The sequence below is a fragment of the Aricia agestis genome, chromosome 5 (assembly GCF_905147365.1).
Source record: "Aricia agestis chromosome 5, ilAriAges1.1, whole genome shotgun sequence".
Lineage (NCBI taxonomy): Eukaryota > Metazoa > Arthropoda > Insecta > Lepidoptera > Lycaenidae > Aricia > Aricia agestis.
Window position 1 is genome coordinate 14,743,022 of NC_056410.1, and position 22,343 is coordinate 14,765,364.

General features: G+C 34.7%; 1 protein-coding gene and 1 long non-coding RNA gene across 2 annotated transcripts in view; both read right to left on the reverse strand.

Annotated features, from left to right (window-relative positions):
• Window positions 1-3,800: 3,800 nt before the first annotated feature.
• Window positions 3,801-22,343, reverse strand: part of LOC121727127 (sodium- and chloride-dependent glycine transporter 1-like) — a 33,844-nt gene continuing 15,301 nt past the window's right edge. Inside the window, exons 6-12 of the mRNA XM_042114806.1 lie at window positions 21,671-21,850; window positions 20,624-20,813; window positions 8,416-8,615; window positions 6,578-6,709; window positions 6,120-6,254; window positions 4,829-4,981; window positions 3,801-4,044 (exon numbers count right to left, since the gene is read on the reverse strand). Coding sequence (XP_041970740.1) covers window positions 3,907-4,044; window positions 4,829-4,981; window positions 6,120-6,254; window positions 6,578-6,709; window positions 8,416-8,615; window positions 20,624-20,813; window positions 21,671-21,850 — 1,128 coding nt within the window. The 3' untranslated portion in view covers window positions 3,801-3,906. The remainder of the gene's footprint in view (window positions 4,045-4,828; window positions 4,982-6,119; window positions 6,255-6,577; window positions 6,710-8,415; window positions 8,616-20,623; window positions 20,814-21,670; window positions 21,851-22,343) is intronic.
• Window positions 14,417-16,690, reverse strand: LOC121726935. Its single transcript, XR_006035592.1, has 3 exons — window positions 16,679-16,690; window positions 16,625-16,630; window positions 14,417-14,476 (listed from the first exon to the last, which is right to left on the reverse strand). It is a non-coding gene; the product is annotated as an uncharacterized LOC121726935 (long non-coding RNA).

Genomic DNA, 22,343 nt, shown 5'->3' on the forward strand with positions numbered 1-22,343 from the left:
CTCCATACTTGATCTGTCAAGTTGATTGGTGGATAGCCTTATTAGGAAGTGGTGAAACAGGCCCTTATCTTATCTCTTTAAACGAGCAATTCTTGTATATATATATATATATATATATATATATATATATATATATATATATATATATATATATATATATATATATATATATATATATATATATATATATATATATATATATATATATATATATATATATATATAAGTATATACTCAGAATCGGCTCCAACAATTTTCATGAAATTTAGTTTATAGGGGGTTTCGGGCGCGATAAATCGATCTAGCTAGGAATCATTTTCAGAAAATGTATTTTTATTCGTGTTTTATCGATAGTCGATAAACTGAAAAATATGACTCTTCCTGACATCTATTGGCGAATAATAATACTGTTTTGTGAGCAACTAATTGTTTTAACGACCAGCAGATGGCGTTATTAAGTAACACGAAGTCAATGAGTGTTTGCTATACCGAGCAAAGCTTGGTCATCCAGGTACTTATTATTAGCCATGCTCAAATATTGTAATGTTGATGACAAACAAGTGTACCTAATTGTAGTGTGAATAAACTAAAAACTTATAATATTTAAGCACTATCCTAATACAAGATAAGGCCTGCAACTCCGTTGTGCCTAAATTTTTTATCGCGCCATACATTTTTCTTAAGTATCACACTTCACTCAAGTCAAAGTATCTTCGTACCAAACAGCAAAATCAGATCAGCGGTTTGGGCTTGAAGAGTTAATAGACAGACAAACCGACAAACAGACACACTTTCGCATCCATACAAATATTAATAATGAGGAACTGGCGAACGGAACCGGATTGGTCCGCGAGAAAAAAATTACACAGTGGCTAAAAAACTAGTGTCAACTACTATTACTACTACTGAACTAATCCGGTTTTGTTTGAAAATTGACTTTTTAAAGCCTTCCTAACCAGTTTTGATTATACATAAAACACACGAACACATAAAAGATTATAATATAAAAATGGCTATAAAAGACAGGAACGATAAAGTCCTAAGCCACATGGCGGGTAGATTCGACACAGAACGATATCTTTTTAACAACCTAGAAACTCCACCCAGCTTGAGTGACCCCTCTCCACCAAGCCAATGTCACAACATCTAAAGGCAAAGGGTGGAGCAGCATAAAATCTAAGGAAATCGGAAAATGTCGGATCTACTGGCCGCCACACCGACTGGGACCTCACCGTTCAAAACATTAATATTATTATTATGCAATTTATAAAACAATAAATGTATATATTTATTTATTATATGTATAACATATTATACTCTATTCTATTAAATATACATATACACATATATATAAAAAAAAAAAAAAAAAAAAAGTGTCCATGGCGTGATGGACCACAATTAATTAAAATTCATAATATTATTTCAATTATCCTTGGTGCGAAAAATCTAAATAATAAAATAACAAAAAAAGGATATGGACGAACAGTCTATAGACGGCCCCAATTTTATAATAAAAAAAAAAAAAAAAAAAACCAGTTTTGATTGAAAATATTAACAGGGCAATCTCTGTTAATATTTTCAATCAAAATCGGTAAGTAATGCGTTAATACGCAGATGGGTCAATAGAAGATGATTCAAAAAAAATACTTTCGCACTCTGGTGGACTTGTCCTGTTTTGTTCGCCAGCTCCTAAAATGCGAATGTGTATCTGTCTATGCATGGAGATACTCGTACTGAGTCTTAGGAGAAAGGACATAGGATACTTTTCAACTCGCAAAAATGTACGGTCCCACGCTATAGACGATTTTTTTTTTGCAATGGTGTTGCGAGCGTCATCACGTTTATCAGCACGCAGATTATCAGAAAGGTTTGTTCAGGGAAGTAGCTTACGGAGTTTTAATACAGCTGAAGCCACATGATCGATTTGGTCGCCAGCTCTCCGTAGATTAGTAAGTATGGAAGTATGGATTTAAAGTTGCGATTTGCAGTAGCATGTAAATACTGCTCAAGTTTATAATGAAAGACCCAAGTTCCAGGTGCGAACGTGCAGGGCGAAGTTGGGGCCGGGGGATTTATTTTTAATGTTTTTCCAACTGTTCCAACAACTTCTTGTTTCACTAATTTGTACTTTATTGTTTAGTGCTGTTTGTGTAATTTGTTTGTGCGATTACGTAATTTCTGGTGTATTTCCATATCAGGATTTTGTATTAACGGAACAGTACGATGCAATTTTTTATTTTATTACTCGTATCATAATACGTAAAGAATAGGACGTAAAAATCAGGATAGGCGATGGTAAAATTGATGAAAGTAAGTGTCTCAACTTATAAAAGCATACAGATCGTAGAACATGCTCTACGAAATGTCTACGCCTTTTCGTAGAGTTCTATTTTTCGATTTCGAGACGATTTCGTTCTACGACGTTTTAAAAAGTATTATCACAATATTTTGTGAGAATAAACATAAGTGTACCCATGTTTCTAAATGCGGCGTCTATTTAATAACTTCCCAGATTCTTCTCCGAAAGTCTGCGAAAGTGTTGATCCACCTCAACGAGCCTAATCCGGTCATTTAAGTTGGCGGAGTTAACAAGATATTGTAAAAATTCAATTAAGAAAACGTCGCTTTATAAGAATTTCGAGATAAAATCTGCATTCAATTAGTTCTATTTAAAAAGGGATTTCGACAGCAAAATGTAGAAAAGTTTCGCGCGACTCTGAATCCCAACGGATTTAAGTTATTATTACTTCCAGGAAAAGTTGTTTTTCAAAAGCTAGGATTATTCCTTGTGATTTTAATGCACACTTAGTTTCGTATGATTTTTAAGATAATCATTTACTTCAAACGTAATTGAAAGCGACATTTTTATCCTTCAATTTTTACATTGAGTTTCAAAGCATTCCAAAAATACTTTTGGAAAAATAATGTTGTTAAAAAATTGGATATTAATAATTTAAGCAAATTCATGAAATGACAAAAACAAAAGTCTTTGTAATATATTTTATATTTACAATAATGTTATAACAATAGTATTTTATTAAATAAATTATTTCTTAATTTCTTATAATCACAATAAATGTATATAGATGCACCAATCTCTTGCCACTTGTCTCCTAGCCCTAGTAGACAAGTGGCAAGCGATTATCGTAAACGCTACCAAAATGTATGCGATTTGACATAAGTCATCGCTTTGCTAGCGAATACTAATGTCAAATCCTATAGATTTTGTGGCGTTGGTGTTTACGATAATCGCTTGCCGCTTGTCTAGGCCCTCAGATCATAAACTAAATATCCGCATCACCTCCACGACGGTAGCGAAACGGCGAAGCCATACATATTTACTGGTAAGTATATATTTGTTTGAGTTAGGGTCAGTAGATTTAGGCCATGCAGATTCAGAACCTTGGCTCTATATCTCTCATATCTTTTTCCCAAGGTACCTAAACCTTATGTGATCATCTCGGGCCTCGGCAACATTTTACAAGAAATGCTTTTGGTGGGATTCTAAATATTCTCAAACATAAGAGAGATTAAAGAATTTGTTATGAACACATCTTATCTTTTCCTTATGTACTATCAGAGAAGTTGATTCCTAGGCAGATGGTGGACCTAAGTAAGTAAGACCTAAGGCGCGTTAAGTCAAACTCATCCGACCGATCACAGTAAACATTGAATTATTGACATAAGCCAACCAAACAGACTAGGAATCGATTTCCTCGGGTATACAAGAACCTGTCTCTAAATTAATTATTATAATGAAATCAGCCAAGAATCTATTCATTTTTGTTTTGCATTTAACTTTTCCGTCCTTCTCAGTCCATTCCATGTCTACGGTATTTGTAAAGTCTGTTTACAATATTGGCGTCTATTTATTAGCTGCTAAGCGCTATCTTCCTATAACTTATATTACATGATATAGCCCAAATTGTCGTATTCTCCTTCATGAGCGGGGTTCATTGACACCACGGAGTCAGAGCGAGGGCCGTGCACCGTCTTGTCTGCCGGTTTCCATAGTGCTAGCGGGGAAAATAGGCTTTTGCCTCTCTGCAAAAAAAAAAAAAACATTGGTTTCCAAATATTCCAGGATCTTTCTTTTAAATTTATGAATTTGAAATAATAATTATTATTTCCTAACCAAGTTTTGAAATTAAATAAATTAACCACTTTTTATACAATAAAACAATAAGAGGAACAAAGATCTTATTTTTCAACCCAAATCATAAATAAATATATTTTTCACATTAAAATATTTGAAAGTGATCGATTCTTCTTCACACAAATTTTAATTGCAGATTATAATAAATGCTATACGATCTAGTCATAAACAAGCAGAACTTGGAAATATTTATTGGTAAATTATTATACTTCGGTCTCGGCTCTCGAGGGATGTTCCCTCGATTGTACGTCACGCCCAGATCTGCATGAAATATCAGCACTGCTGATATATGCATTCAAATATTGTGTACTCAGTCAATTTCATATCTTTTATTTGCTACACAGCAAATTGCACAAACATCAAGACTATTCAATCGAAACAAATGAAATCATGCGTAAATAAACGACTTCAAGAAAATATTGTAAAACAATATTAGAAATATTATGAGTAACAATACTGCTAAGGTAGAAATTGATTCAAAGGCAACATTATTAAGACGGAGTGACATTATTTGGTCGAACTACGCTGATCACAACTAACCTTAACTGGACAGTGGACATAATCCAACCAAAAAACGTAGGTCCGCCTCCGCGCCATCTGCCTAGAAATCGATTTCTCCGACAGAACAAATAACGTTTAGCTTACATTTCGAACTTGGAATATTATACTTACATAGCCATGGTACCAGACCCAGCACAGGCCGAGCGGGAAGCATATCAGAGTGGAGAAGCCGACGAGCCAGCCCAGTATATCCGCAAACAGTGGGAAAACATAATCCTCGTATGCCGGCGCCGTCCAATCAGCCAACACAAATATTAAAATTCCCTGTTGAGTAAAACATCGACGTAAATAACTGATGATCAAATAAAAAGATTGTCCATTTCGAAACGAGTCCGAATATACAGCGAAATTCGGAAAAACGGTTATCGGATATGGGTGATTAAAAATGTTTCAAATTGGTGTCATCACTATTTGCGTTTCGCACCCTTGTCTAATTGGTTCTTATGGTATAACACCCGATGATACTTATAAAATATGTTTGGTATTGATAGATATAAATATTTGCATCAATTTTTGATTATTGAATTTTGAATAATCCCATTTAACAATTAAGGGCACGCATCCTTCCGAGTGTTATCTAATAATAATGTCTCAGGTTACATAATAATAATAATGTGTTATCTAATAATAATGTCTCTAATAATAATAATTATGTCTCAGGGTTACCACTAATTTGCCATTATACGCTTCGATCCGTTGCAAATAAACTGGTTAAAAGAATTAGGGATTTCTTTTTAATTGCTTGTTATGAAACGACTTCGGACCAGTTTATCGATAGACCGAAATGGTCGATCTAACCTATCAAGCCCCATAAGCTCACCGGTGAGTGAGACACAATAGAATAACAATAGATTTCCAAGAATCCACGATCGAATTATTAATGGTTAAACTAAATATATAATATTTTAATTAATAATATGAAATTTTGGGTATTTTTGATGTAATAATGCGGCAAAATTGAATATCTCAATACAGAAATGCAACCTGTACGTCCCCCCGATGCTCGTCGGTAAACCCGCATTAAATTTCGATGCACACAATTGAACGATTACGTTAAATTTAGCACAGTAGATGCATGATGGGCATACAAACAAATTCATTATTTACATACGGTACACAAACTGTGTACAGTGTGGAAAGAAATATCGCCACTAATATCGATGATTTTAAGCTTTGGAGTATGTGAATTTGAAACTTTGATATATTTTATTTAAGTAATTAATTTTAACAAAAGATTTATAAGAATGGACACATTATTTTAAATACTAACTCGACCAGGCCAGAATCCATATTGATTTTAGCCGTCGTCGGAACCGCAAATATTAGAAACAACGATAGCGTGATGCAGGATTGTGGCGATGGATTTCACGCCACAATGTAAGTTAAATAGTAAACTACTTACGAGACTAGCTACAGGCACGGTGACGGTCCACACGGCCTTCCAGTAGAACCGCAGCACCTTGTTGAACTTCATGTCCATCGACTCCAGGTCCTTAATCGCTCTGTTGATGCCATAACTCCAGGAGACAGCTGTGGCCTAGAATCGTATTGTATATCGTTTGTTAATAGGAATAATCTTATATCTTTAAACGAGCAATTCTTGTATATATATATAAATATTTGGAATCTCGGAATCGGCTCCGACGATTTTCATGAAATTTAGTATATTATAGGGGGTTTCGGAGGCGATAAATCGATCTAGCTTGGAATCATTATTAGAAAATGTCATTTTATTCGTCTTTTATCGAATACCGAGCAAAGTTCGGTCAAATAGCCGGGTGCCGCTTTTGGATTGATTGCTTATGTGTCAAAATAAAATAGACACGTTATGTTTTCTGAAGCACTTAAGAGTCAACTTACCTCAGCGATACCAATAAGCAGTATAGCCCAGGAGGCGGTGTTCCAGTCCAGCAGGGTGAAGAGGTACACGCCACCGCTGAAGCACATCGGCAGCCCCAGCACGAAACACGTGGTACACGTGAACCCCGTCACCTGCAAACCAGTGATCGTTGAGGAAAATATCTACAAGGCGAGTAAATTGAGTCTCACTCTACAAGGTGTCATAAAACTAAGTTATAATACTTTAGGGCAGCGGTCAGCAACAGGCGGACCGCGGTTCGTTTGCGGACCGCGAAAGGTCGAATCTTGCGGACCGCGAAAGGTCGAATCTCGCGGACCGCGAATTATTGTAACGTATTTCATAGCAAGTATCAATTAATACATCTAAGATAAGGTATAAGTAATACGTATATTGTATACCTTCATTTATTAAAATAATATTTTTAAGCTACCCAGGACAATTACTGTGTTTTTAGTGGTCCTCGTTAAAATTTTCCTACAGTACCCGGACCCCAACTGAAACTACTTGCCGACTCCTGCTTTAGGATGTGTATGTGTTCCTTGTAGAGAGTTAACTGTGAAAGAAGAAGCGCTGAGAGAGATTTTTTTGTGACTTGTATGGGCAAGCTACTGCGCGTCGTGAATTTTTCCATACTGTAGGCTACGGGGGGAGGAATTTAAAATAAAAATTCTGGATGTACGAGTAAAGTCACTGTATATTAACGGAAGAACACATATAAGTACACTTCAGAAAAAACTAAAATTGACTCCAACAAAATCCGCCGACAATTCTCTTTTATATCATACCACGAAAAAACAGTTGAATTTCGAGGCGTCGCTTCGCCATAGACAAAACATAACTTCCTTTCTTTTTTTTACATTTCTAAAAGGTGCAGTACGGTGGCGGTCGCGTCGCCAACACATACAAAGATAAAAAAAATGTTATTCTTTAAGCGCTGATAGTTTCACCGTGAACTATATATTAAGGAGACTTACACAATATACACATTACATACCTTAAAGTATTATCACTTAGTTTTGTTACACCTTGTAGAGTGAGACTCAATTTACTCGTATCCAAGTACAATAGTCTGTGCTGCAGTTTATTAAATTATGATAAACTTTATGCTATTTTTCTTTAAATTTATGAAAAGCTATTTTATTACTCTACTAGTATAAATGCTTTTCAGTCTATCTACCTGTTCACGCTGAAACCGCTAAGCTGATTTTGATTCAACTGCATACGAGTAGAGTAGTTTTTGGATGGGAAAAGTGCAATTTCCAAGGTATTCACTAAGGGCCAGGCAACAAAACTACGGCGTCGTATCGCAAAAACAACATCGCACAGAAATGCGATGCGTTGTCACAACGCAAAAATGTCATCGGAAATCCGCGTCGTTGTCGCGTCGCAAATTTCCACGATGCGTTCTGCGATATCGTAGATTTTTGCGATACGACGCCGCAACGCAATGTGTGTGGCCAGGCCCTAATTGCTGCGCAACGATGTCGCAGGCAATATGAGTAACGTACAAACTATTATAAATCACTATACCTTTAATATTTTGGACAATTTCGTTTGCATCAAACCCGGGAAGTGTTTTTAAAATTATTATAACCAAAGCCTTTAAGTACTTTATTATAATAATATATTTATTTACTTCATTTGTCATAGCATTAAAGCTCGGACCACACTAACGAGAAATGCCGTTAATTATCGCGATAATGCTAAAACTTGTTAAAGCATTTAGTGGCACGTAAAGGCAATAATGCTATAACATGTTTTAGAATTAATTAATTAAATTAACGGCGTTTCTCGTTAGTGTGGCCCGAGCATAAAAGAGTTTAAAATAAACACAAACCATCCAGTATCTGTTCCTAAACTGCGGCCACTGATCCACGATGGCTGTGTTAATAGCTTCTATACCAGCGAACTGGCTGCCCAGACCCAGTATGAACAGCATGGTGAAGAACATGATGGACCAGAACCGCGCGATCGGCATCTGCAGCAGAGCCTCAGGGTACGCCACGAACGCCAGCCCGGGACCCTGTTCGGCCACATCTGGGAAAAAATGAGAATGTAAATTTTGAAGCCAAATATTTTAATTGCGTGAGAAAAACATTCATCTATCCATATAATATAGAGTAAGAGCCTGCGATGGCCTGACTTTCCTCAGTTTAGAAAAGCTGAAAGTTTACTGGTTGTTGTTACGCTGAAAATTTACCTGTTTGCTGGTTGTTATAACCTCTGTAAAGGTCACAAACAGGTAAACTTTCAGCTTTTCTAAACTGAAGCAAGTCGCCGTCACAGGCTCTTCTTCCAATACTAATATTTTAAACTAGATGACGCCCGCAATTCCGTTGCGCCAAAACTCGTTTATCGCGGGGGAACCGTACATTTTTTCGGGATAAAAAGTATCCTTTGTCCTTTCCCGGGACTTCAAGTATCTCCATGCCAAATTTCAGCAAAATCGGTCCAGCGGTTTGGGCGTGAAGAGGTATATATATATATATATATATATATATATATATATATATATATATATATATATATATATATATACTGACAGAACTACTGTACAGTAATTCTGGTGGCACTACAATGAGAACACTATTATAATATATTATAAGTTATAACAATAGTATCTCACGTCATAGAAGCGAATTTGCATAGATAGTCAGTCTGTCTCTTACTTCTTCTGGCTTAAGCGGCTGAACTTATTCAGAAGTAAAGTAAATATATACTTTCAGAGACGGGAAAGGACATCCTTTTGTTTTTGCTACGGAAAACGGACAGTTCCTACGCGATAAAGGAATTTAAATTTTCAAAATCATAACCCCTCTTATTAGTTTCGCTGTAGTTGGATAAAAAATTGCTCAACACTTGTCTATCACGTGTATATTCGCCACGTGCGGATGTTGACACAGATTGATCGTCGAGAACTCTTTCCCTGTGATTGGAAACTTTCGACAACTGTTACGTAGAGGTCGTTTCATCATTTGAGAATATAAAGATATTTGAGAAATACTTAAGAGTTTTAGGATTACTGTAGACTAAAATCAGTCTACGGTAAAAGGTTGTTGGTTTAAAATATTTGTTCTCATCAAAAACATTTTATATGAATGTCGCAAAGTCAAATTAAGTATTGAATAATAATATTAATAACATTTTGTAAAAAGCCTACTATAAAAAAATATGTTTAAGGCATTTACCTTCGCAAAGAAACGCCTTATTCTATTAACCACTTTCAATAATGGAAATGTCAGAAGCCATTCACTTTAAGAGGTGTGCTAAGCAAAGCCCTGGTGACGAGATAAGGGCTATAAAGGGATTTTCGACGAGCCGAACTAAGCACAATCCATACTGTACTTGCTGTTTGATGTAATCGCCGTCTTTAGGAGGTCAAAGACGAAAATTATGTAGTATATTCTAACCCAAGCAGCACAAGTACATCTAGTGAAGCACTATTAGATATTTTATAGAATTAAACTTGGTATTCTTACATAAGAGTCAATAATCCCTGGAGATATCCTGAAGATATCCTATATACCGAGTTCAGTAAAAATGGGCACCTGTCTACACTGTAATGACAAGAGCAGCATAAGAATTCATCATTAGATAACGTTAAGAGCAATTTATATTTATCTATAGGGAATATCTACAAAACTATTATAAGAACATAATAAGAGGAACATAAGAAAGGAATTAGGTTTTGTAGCCAACATTAAGATAACACAATTACTCTATTGATGTTCTAGTGGTGAATATTTTTAAAACCACTAATAATCACAATCAACTAAATAAAAATGTCAACAAGAGTTACTTCTTTTAAAAAGCATTTCCTATTTTCTAATGGCACACCATAGTTAAAAGTATTTTAAGTTAAAGCTTTAATGGCGAAATGAAAATAAAAAAGTAAATATATTATTTATGTTTCGCGCGAACGGTGGGCTCAAATTCCGTGCCGATTTTTATTATCGTAAAAGTAGATGAAATAGTTTTAAGAAACTTATGGGCCTTATTATATTCGTAAATTTAAATGATATTTTTTCATAAAAATATTATTGATGCACATTTTTTAATATATTTTGTTAATATAAATACCTAAACAATGTATTTTGATAAAAAAATCATTTATTTGAGTATTTTTATGTTAACCAATTAATAAATCGCGTATTTTATTGTATATGCATTTTTAGATTTTTACCGAAATAGCGATTACCGTCGTATTCTATTAATAAAAATGGCCTCTAGATTGAATTATCTATAAGTAAGTCTTGATTAGAAGATTTACTCCTAAAATTGAGCGAAAGATAATTTTAAGAGAATGACAAGTCAACTTGCACTTTCACCAGAAAAAATAATCTTTCAATAGTATAATTGTTTTTAAGACTATCCTATCGTAATCTATAGAAATAAATTTTTGTTAACTATTTTTTCTAGTAATTATCTACCAGAGTATATGAGACTGGCATAAGAAGAAGGTGTTTTATTCGCGTTTTGGTGATTTTTCAGTGCAATACCATAAAGAACCAATATTTCTGCTGGTCTTCCTGTTTTATATTACTTAATGTCATATAGTCAAAAATATTCGCAATATTTTATTGTCTGTAAGAAAATTATTAGGCAGTTGCTTATTACACGTATTTTTAAAGCAAGAAAATTATAGGCAACTCTTCATCGCCAGAATCGTCACTAATTCAACTATAATTGTCAGTCACCATGGTTTTCATCAAGAATCGATTTTCGAGACGGTGTCAATTCTTCTTTTTCGCAGCTTGATAATATGATGAAAATATGTCGATTCGTTGCTGAAGTGAGGACTGATGACTTTGAGGGCAAAGAAAGTTGATGTAACTGTCTAACGGAACGAACGAAGTATAAAGGAACTTTTCGTCCAAATTTAAACGTGACTGAGATAAGTAAAACACGTTATAGTTGTACATTAATTGACTATACAAAAATTATCAAAAACTAGCGGTACTACGGAACCCTATAATATTGCGCGTGGCCCGAAACGCACTTGGCCGGTTTTTTTTATACTTTTCCACAATTAGCTGAAAGCCTCCTGTCTTCTTAATATCTCCTGCTTTCTTCATGCTTGCAGAACGCTGTCCTTTATATACTTAATACTCTTAAAATAAAATGTTTGAAGTCTAAGTTCCCTAATGAAGGAGGAAACAGGACTTTCACTAGAGTATACACTATTGAGTATCTAATCATTGATTCTATTAAGTATAGACTTAAAAAAGTGCATAACAAGTCCATCTAAAAACCTTTTTGATTACTTTTAGAGTAATTGCTCTACAAATAATTTCAATTCTTAAAAAGTATTTGTGATAATAAGTCTATAGAATAACTTAACTACAGCAGCGCTTTTAACAGAGCAAATATAGTGCATAACAAAACAATTTGCTCTTAACTCAGTGTAATGAACTAATAAAGGTTTTGAAAAAAGGAACACTAGATATTTTTTTCTATTAGAAACTTAGTTCATATTCAAAACCATGTATAGAATGCCAATGTCTATGATGTCTATAAAAAGCCATGATTAGTACTCCTAAAGCATAAATAGATTTAAGGCGTCTGAAGTGTGCTACTTGGGTAAGATACCTTTAGATATTTCATATAGTCGTATATTCTTCTTCCCGCCCCGGCTTTACACGGATATAAAAAATATTATAGCCTTTGTCAATCACTGAAGAAATTATTAAAATAATGAATAAAGTAGTTTTTAATAATATTCATTACTACCCGTGGCCCGCATAGGTCGGTACCGCCGCAAAAGCTACGTTCCGCAACTTTTTAATCTGTTAATTAAATTGAAAATTTAATCTTCGAAAATATTAATTTAAGTCATAGGCTGTAAAGGGCCGTATAAATCTATATTAACTCAATAAAGTACCTATTTAATGTACTTAATTAAATAAGGATTATCGCCCTATACGTTAAAATCGCTTAGAAAATTAGCTATTATTTGAAGTTAAAAGTAAATGACAAAAAAATGTTATTGTGGGATATCCATAAGAGATAGGCATATTATACCATTGTGGAGTTTTCTGTAGACCTTTTCATAGTACATTATTTTGATCAATCTCGTAGGGTTCAGCCTGCGTTTGCAATGTAACGGAAAAAAATGTAATTATTTACGACATCACATTAGAAACCCCAAAAATAACAGTATTTCTCTTCTATTTAATGAATGTTATTATACTTATAAACCTTCCTTTTTATTCACTCTATCTATTAAAGAAAATCGCATCAAAATCCGTTGCGTAGTTTTAAAGTTTAAAGGGAACAAAGGGACATGAGGGAAAAAAGCGACTTTGTCTTATACTACGTAGTGAAGATATCTTTAGATATATCATGGTATGTATACCTTTATACTCAATCCCCCTTACTAATAAACGTTGTATAAGCTTTGAATAGTATACAGTGTTTTGTTTCTGTCACACAAGTGACATTTTTAATTGGATTAAAGAAGACAAAACACTGTATAACTATTCAAAGCTTATAAGCATTTATTAGTATAATATTATACAGAACTTATATTGCTAGTCTGTAATAGTTCATAAAAATGTGCGTAATGTCTTATATGATAACACGATAACAAAATATTATAGTAACTTTGCCGTCTGTAGTACCCACAAGCTTAGTGAGAGTGGCGTCTAAAAATTTATGTTTTAGATTATTAATTATTTTTAATATATGTGTATACTTCTACATGAATCTTTATAATAATTATTCTACAGAGAAGTTTGCACTGAAATGAGACTGAATTTCGGTGTAAACTAAAGAAATAAGCTATTAACCTCGCATAACCAAAATAGAATCTACAATCAAAAGCTAAAAATATAGTACCTAAGCTGTTACCATAAAGTTAATATACCTAGCAGAATAGAGCAACAATCTCGAGCTGTCAAACGAAACCGAAATTGGTTTCATCTGCGTGTAAAAATATGTGTACGTATACACAAGCATGATTGAACATGATTTCTATGAGATTAAATTGTCAACGTGCGGCACGTGCCGACTGGACATCAAAAAAAGAGTGCTGCTGTCATGTATCATGCGTCTGCTTTTCCACGCAGTGTTACTGATAGTGACATCTCTCTTGCTCAGGCCTTTGTTTCTCTATTCCGCTAGGTATATTAACTTTATGGCTGTTACACATCTTATAAATTATGCTGACTTGTTGATTAAATGCTGGTGCATAAAGTTCGGAGCAAGGCCTCTGTCATGACTATTAATTTAGATTACACAACGCTCAAATAGCATCAGCATAATACATCAATTGAACTGGAGACGGGGAAATTAATTAATTACAACCTCAGACTACAGATTCATTGAACTATATACACGATTACAGGTTATGCCAACTAGTAACATGAAAGAGCTACCTATGGTAGGGGAGGCAAGTGTGCTATTTTTGTAGTTATTAGAGCGCCGTGGAGACCTAGTAGGTTTTGTAGATTTAGTAAAATGAAGAAAAAAATAATAATATGCAACAGCAATTTTAAAGTTATGAAAAAGAAAATACAGAAAAAGGTTGCTTACTTAGGTAATTTAAGAAGACAACAGACGACAACATATTTTAATCGAGTGCGACATAAAATATCTGGGAAGCTTAGGTATGAAAATCTATAGCTTTATTTTCTAAAAATTTAAAATGTTCTAACAGACTTACCGTACCTTTTAATGATGAGTGCTTTATGTGGAAGCTTCTTTGGGATATACTTAATATCCCTTATCCTAATCTGATAGATCCGAGGACATTTCAATATTTTAAAATAACTTTTTTCTAACCCACTGACTAAGAATTCTAATTTTTATACCATATTACTCGACTGTCTCTGACAAGTGGGAAGCCTATACAAGCTCAATCTGACACGCTCCAGCATGTCACGAAATCTCCTCTTGGCCTCCCTTACTACTAGAAACGCTTTCTTAAACTAAATAATACCTACTCATTTTTACTCGGTACATACTATAGTTAGCTGTAGGCAATATTGGCAAAGTTATGAAGTGATGATAGCCACTATATAGAGTAGTTGGGATTTAGTAAGCCACTAAGTGTTCATATAAAAGGATTAAGCGGTCGATATTGTTTTTATTACGCGATGTTATGATGAAGTTTATCGGCGGAAAAAGTCAGAAGTTTTCAAATAAAACTGAATGGAGTCACATATAAAATACTTGTTTTTCTCTTTGATGCCAATCCTACTAACAAGTAGAGAATTAGAAATATTATTGTTATGTTTAATAATACTATGAGTTGCCCGCAACTTTGCCGCTCCAGAACCACGCCGAAATTCATATTTTATGAGTTAATTTTTTTTGGGTAAAAATCGTCCTATGTTCTCTTCCGGGACTCAAAGTATCTACATACCCCTCTAAATTGGTTCAACTTTTTAAGTACAAATATGTGATAGAAAGACAAACTTTCGAATTTATAATACTTGTAAGAATAAATACATATAATACGAGAACATAACGGTCCAAAGAAACAGAGACAAAGCTTCAAGCAACATAAAATTGCAAATAGTTCCCAAGATTTAACTTAATATCCTTATGCACAATTCATGTCGCATTAACCTGGTTTCAGAAACTAAAAGTAGAATTAAAATAAATATATTTTGTTTTTACATACGTACTCGTACATATGGTTCATATGATTTATATCAGAGCCGGTAAAGATAAAAATTCTGGCCCTTGGCACGATTCCAGCCTTGTATTTACCAACAATTTTTTGTTTAACACGCTTTAGGCTCGAAGCAGATAGAAAACAAGTGACAGCGAAGCGAGAACAGAATATATTGGCAAGATTTTCGTGTAAGCTAGGAAAAATTTCTATATAAGTATAATAAAATGTATGGCTTACTTTACAGAATTGTAGCATTTACAACAAGATGCAACGCATTTTGAATGGCTAATTCATAATAATTGAAATATACCTCCCAACACCCAAAGACTTCTAATAGAATTCTTTTCCAACACCACGGGCGGTAAGTCTATCAATTTAATGCTGCACAATCTATGGTATTCTATTATAAAAATTATTATGCATAATGCATAAAATTATCTCTCCTTGAGTAATTAAAGTAAGTTTTTAAAGGCTTATTAAATTGGTTACTGTAGATTATTAAACAAATATATACAGTGTGTAACAAAAATAAGTGATAATACTTAGGGTGTACACGTGTTTCTTGTAAAGAGTTTACTGTGAAAGTAGTAGCTCTGAAAGACGATTTTTTTTGGATTGTTTGGACAAGGGCCCGAGCGTCACGAGTTTCCCCATACAAAAGTGAAAAAAAAATTTGGTCTTTCAGCGCTGCTACTTTCACAGTGAACTCTCTACAAGGAACACGTACACACCCTAAAGTATTATCACTTATTTGTGTTACACCCTGTATATGAGTAAAAGTAATTAGTGTGCTTCAATGGTTAAAAAAGATGAAACGGCATTAAGTCGGCATTAAGTCCATTTGCACCAGCCCTTGGCGTTAAATTTGTATTTTCTTTTTAGGCTATTTATAGAAATAAAAGGGGCGGAATAAGCCTGCCTAGTTTCCAACCTAATTAAGGAGCTTAATCTTGTCAGATTCGTTAAGATCACGGACTTGGCAAAGTTATAATAGCAAACAATTTATTGTATATTGAGTCTCGAGTTTGAGTCTTTATTTAAGTAGTACTTTTTATTTCCTCAGAGAGTCTTTATTTAAGTAATACTTTTTGTTTTATTGAATAAAAATATGTATTTTATTTAACGAAAAATAATTAGAAGAAGATATTAATATTGTTTATTTTGAATTTTATTGTTAGTATAAAATTCAAAATAAACTAACACTAAGAATAATAGAAGTCGTGTCTAGGATGTGTGTGAATTCATTATTTCTTCAATGACAGATAATCACACGTGGGAGAGCCATGCTTCGGCACGAATGGGCCGGCTCGACCGGAGAAATACCACGTTCTCACAGAAAACCGGCGTGAAACAGCGCTTGCGCTGTGTTTCGCCGAGTGAGTGAGTTTACCGGAGGCCTAATCCCCTACCCTATTCCCTTCCCTACACTTCCCTATTCCCTTCCCATCCCTACACTTCCCTATTCCCTTCCCATCCCTACCCTCCCCTACTACCCTATTCCCTTTTAAAAAGCCGGCAACGCACCTGCAGCTCTTCTGATGCTGCGAGTGTCCATGGGCGACGGAAGTTGCTTTCCATCAGGTGACCCGTTTGTTCATTTGCCCCCTTATTTCATAAAAAAAAATCAATCATAATATTAATACGTGAACGAAAAACTTTGTAACCCTTTTTACGAAAAACGAAACGTAGGTGCATGAAATTTTGCACAGTTATAGTTTAAATGGTGAAGGAGTGCATCGAACTAATATTATTTTGAAATTATGCTTTTATCATACATTTTTTTAACAAATAAAACATTACACACACTACAACACACACACATGAGAAATGACAGATTTTTGAGTGACAAGCCTATACGTACGAATTATACTCTTTTATTTATGGTTGAAGTCTGTTGACAACAAGTTGACAAATTGAAAATGGATTATAGTTTTTTTTATTGATTCTAAGATACTATTAGACAATGCTTACACGGCCAGCCTGAGATCAGCTAAGTCCCAGAGACAAGAGTTGAAAAAAAAAAAGATAAAGTCAATATTTTTTACAAAATATTACCTATATGTAGTCCTAATGTCGTTGAAGCAAAGGTCGAATTTCGACCATTGGGCGATCTCTAGTAATTATTATAACGTTATCTAATGTCACAATGTAATAATTTTCATAGTCTTTTCATACAGTTACGAAAACGTAACTCAAATATTCTTGCTAAATATAATATTATAGTTATCCGTTTCTCGTGAACTCTGTTATGTAGGTACCTATGTAATAGTCACGTTACACTATTGTTGTCGTTTACAGGAACTGGTAATCAGATCCGGCTGTCACTCGCATGTCTTTTATTATCAACTATTTAATAGGCTGGGGCCTACTAGGGCGCGGTTATACGGGAATATTAGGACGCTAGCAACTCCGTAGTTCGCTGTGTCAAAATTCGTTCATCACGCGGAAACCGTACACTTTTATAAAATTAAAAGTATCCTATGCTCTTTCCCGGGACTTAAAGTATCTCCATACTAAATTTTATCAAAATCGGTTCAGAGATTTTGACGTGGAGGACAGACAGACAGACACACTTTCGCATTTATAGTAGTAGGATGGATAAATTCATACCTACAGTTACAACTGATGTCTGTGTATATTCTTGTGTTGTTTTTATTTGCCCTGTTGACGTTTGGATTTAAAAAATTAGAATAAAAAGTAAGGTATGTTGGTTAAGGAATATTCATAATATTAGGAATATAAAATAAAGTTTTGTATAATTATAACAACATATTATACGTATCAAGAAACCTGTATAGGAAACTTCAATCATTCAAACTTCACACAGGTATGTTTTGGTTCTATTATCTGGCGTTCGAAATTCAAACGAGCAGCTGTTATAGGGGAATCAACATGGAGAGAGCATTCAGGATTGCGTTGACGCGGTCCACGTGTACTGCGATTGAAGCAAATTGGAGTTGAAGGGTAGTTTGGAATTGACAATCCATACTCTTTTGATACCTCTTCAATGACCAAATTGAAGACGTATAATATGATTGAGCTTTGAGGTCTTATATCTTAATATAATATAAGACTTCAAACATCTATAACGGAGGTCTGTTTAGGCTAGCTTGGACCTTATCATTATTATTTTTTTAACAATAATGAGATAACAGACGTCTGCTGTTATTACGATGTGATTTAATTTATTCGAGGTAAGGAAATATTTGTCCTGGAAAATGACAAGGTATAGTTTTTGTTGCCACGAAATGTACGGTTATTTCTGCAACAATTTTATGGGCTATGCAAAGATGCTAATTAATGTGATAGCCATACGCAACTGAAATTATATTAACTTAAATGGAAATTGCCTGGAAACAGGTAAAAGTGACATAAAGGAATTTCGTAGCAACTCGTAGCGCGGCGTAGCACGTTGTTGTATTGTTTAGGAAATTGCGTAGCAACGTGACATTGTACAAAAACCTTAGAATATTATGTTAGGTTAGTACTGATAAATTATGTAATATCATAACAGTATAAGTAGTTTTCTTTCCTTAAAATCCAGTTACAAAATATATAATTTATTTCTAAAATTATAAATATTGGTATTCCAACATTATTGAATACTAGATGACGCCATCAACTCCGTTTCGCCAATATTCGTTTATCGCGCGAGAACCGTACATTTTTCCGGGATGATAAAAAGTGTCCTATGTCCTTTCTCGGAACTCAAAGTATCTCCATGCCTTTCAGCAAAATCGGTTCAGTGGTTCGCGCGTGAAGAGGTAACAGACAGACAGACAGATACACTTTCACATTTATAATATTAGTATGGATAAGCGAATCTAAAAGTAGAACATTTTTCCTCCGGAAAACTATGCATTGCTTATTATGTGTAATTACTAAGATTGTAATGACACGTGTAATAGCTTTGTTTGAAAGTATCAAAAGATGATTAAATTGAAACACATCCATTCTCGAATCTGTTATAATTAATCACACTAAGGGCCTGTTTCACCACTTCCCGATAAATGCGGGATAGGCTGTCCACAACTTATCTGACAAATCCATACTCTATCTGTCAAATTAAGTTGTGGATAGCCTATCCGGCACTAATCAGGAAGTGGTGAAACAGCCTTATTGTTTGTTACATTAATTTCACAAGTAAATATTATGTCAAGTCTCAATAAAGTCCGTTCGCAGTACAGTGCACTTACGTGTGTTTACGTAGCTCGCGGGTGCAGCAATCCGCTTGTATTAATCAACTTGAACAAATGAATATGCTTTTAAAACTTATAAATGGTCGCTGTTAAGCATTAGTGTCTTAACCCACAATTTTTTTTGTTGTTAAAGTTTGAATGCAGTCTTGTTCTAAATCATTTACAGAACATAACTGCATTCATAACTCAATACGTAATTTTTGTGTGGGTTAGTACACGAATGCTTAACAGCGTCCATTATTTAATATGCTGTTTAAAGTTTATTTTCATCCCGTACTTCTCAGCGAAGGTTTCGCATTCAATTAGAACAATATTGATATTTGTATAACAAGAATTCACTACTTGCAAATACTGAATTAAGAGCGAAGCCAAATCTCCTTGGTGAGTTCGTTGTCGTAACGGAATATCGCATTAATTGCTACAAAGCCATTTTGTGACGAGTCATGAGTTATCGCACAGCATATGACAGTCATATCAGTATCCGTCGTTACGTCAATGCACCGAGTACGTTACAAGTTACAACGCTCCAATGTGGCATGACGCCGTTGTGGCAATGCACCACAAACTTAACTTAGCAATGTGGCTTAAGGCTTTGCTTAATGTTTAATGTTTAGTTTGATAAAATAAAATATATAAATAGACTATAAGGTTGGTTGACCTCGATTACAAGTTGATAATGACACCGCAAAAATGTCATATACGTCACTGCACTGGCACAATAGACATAACGACCAGTAGTTCGACTGCAAAGAAACGGACGGGTTTCAATATCTGTCAAATTCGTCGGGTTTCACTAGGATTATGAACGGAATGTGCCTCGCGCTGGCTGATATAATTTATTTTTAAATATTTAAAATAAAGATTTCAAAATTGGATTCTGGCAATTTTAATCGCATATGCCAAAACACAAACAACAATACGACCAAAGAGGAACATGTCCATCGAATATGTCATATTTTTAAATTCGTAGGTAACAAGTTAACAACCCTAGCGACGATTTTCGTCATAAAACGTCAAATTTAAAAATTTCAACATCAGTTCTAAGTCGGCATACTCTATCATTCTGTCTACTCTGGCACTGGCTTAGATTTCGGAACATCATGACCAATTTTCGGAACATAATGACAAATTGGCCAGTATGCTGGATTGTATTTCGGAACATACCCTGTAAAAATTGAAAGCGACATGAAGACGTTGTCACAAATTGTTCCAATTTCAAAACTCACCATCAACGCTGACACCCATGAGCTGCGCTTGGAAGCCGAGCACCGAGAAGATCGCGAACCCGGCGTAGATCGACGTCATGAAGTTCGCGAGCGACACGAACACCGCGTCAAAGTGACAGTTGTTGCGGAAGTTGTTGTACGACGCCAACGTCACGAGGGACCCGCACGCTACTCCGAATGAGTAGAAAATCTACAAAAAAAGTTATAAATTATGTTACAACTTACAAGCGATATCATGTACGATATCTTTTGAAAGATGAATTCCTTAAAATATTATTGCATATATGCAATTTTTTATTAAAACATTTAATAACAAACCTCATAATAATGATATAATATCTAACTAATTAAAACAAAATTATGATATAGTTTTATTCCTATCTATAGTTTATTAGCAACAAAGTTTTAAAGAAAAAATGTACTATCAGAGAAGTAGGCAGATGGGGGGGACCTACGTAGTTTGGTGGCGTTATGTCAAACCCAGCCGACAGATCACAATTAACATTGAATTGATATGATCCGACCAAATGACGTTGGTCTGTCAACTGCCTAGGAATCAATTTTCTCGATGGTACAATTAGCGTCATCCAATAACCCATTTGTCTTCTCCCCTAAATAATTGTCAAACTTTTAATTAGAACATTTTTATTTTCTGCTCCATTATATGAAACACGGCGGCGATGAATAGATAGCGTAAGATTTATTTTTGTCACAAGTTTCAAACTTCAACTTTCGAACTTTAAATGACTGTCCGAAGGGGCCTTTTGAGAGTAAGATTAAAACTGTGCTTTTTTAACACCCACTGGCTATACAACTATACAAACAAACCGAGACTTTACTAGCACCTCGCGACCACTTTTTAAACTACCGAATCCGTATACAACTTTTCTTCCTGCTTGTACTTTAGTTTGCGGTTATTAAAATTAACAAAGCTATTTGCTGGCAGGTTTTGTGTTTTCGCACTTCTTACACAGGATAATTACTCTGAGTCAAAGACTTAATTAGCATTTCCTTTAACTTTTCATTGTGGAAATTCTCAATTCTCACCTGCGAGGCGGCGTCGCCCCAAACGCGTGCTTCCAATAAAGTTTCCCAATTAGGCGACAGGTAGAATGTGATGCCGTCGACCGCTCCCTCCAGCGTGATTCCCCGAACGAACAACGCCGTCAACATGACGTAGGGAAAAAGTGCCGTGAAATATACCACTTTCCCCGCCGATTGTACTCCCTGAAACGATAAATATGTATCACAAACCCCTTAGGGTCAATTCAGACCACAACGCGACGCATTTACACGTCTTTAGTATTATCGTAAATATGCCTCGCATTTATAAAGGAGTATGTTTTAAAATGTATGGAGTCTGGTCCAAATTTCCACCAATAACGAGACCTATATAGTAAAATTGTCAACTAAATACTGAATCATTATAACCAGACCGCAATCGAAAATACCCTGTCAGTGAAAAGTTATGGCTGAATGAAAATTCGTGTTTTTTACCATTTTGCATGAAAAATATTGTAGATGTTATAAAAATTTAATGAGTTTGGTGCAAATGTCCACAACCAATAACACTTACGTAATGGTTTGCTAAATACGGAATCATTATAACTGGACCGCAACCAAAAATATCCTGTAAGATGCCTGTAAGTAAAAAGTTATGACGGAATGAAAAAGTTTTCCACCATTTTATTCCATAAAATAGTATTAATATGATCCATTG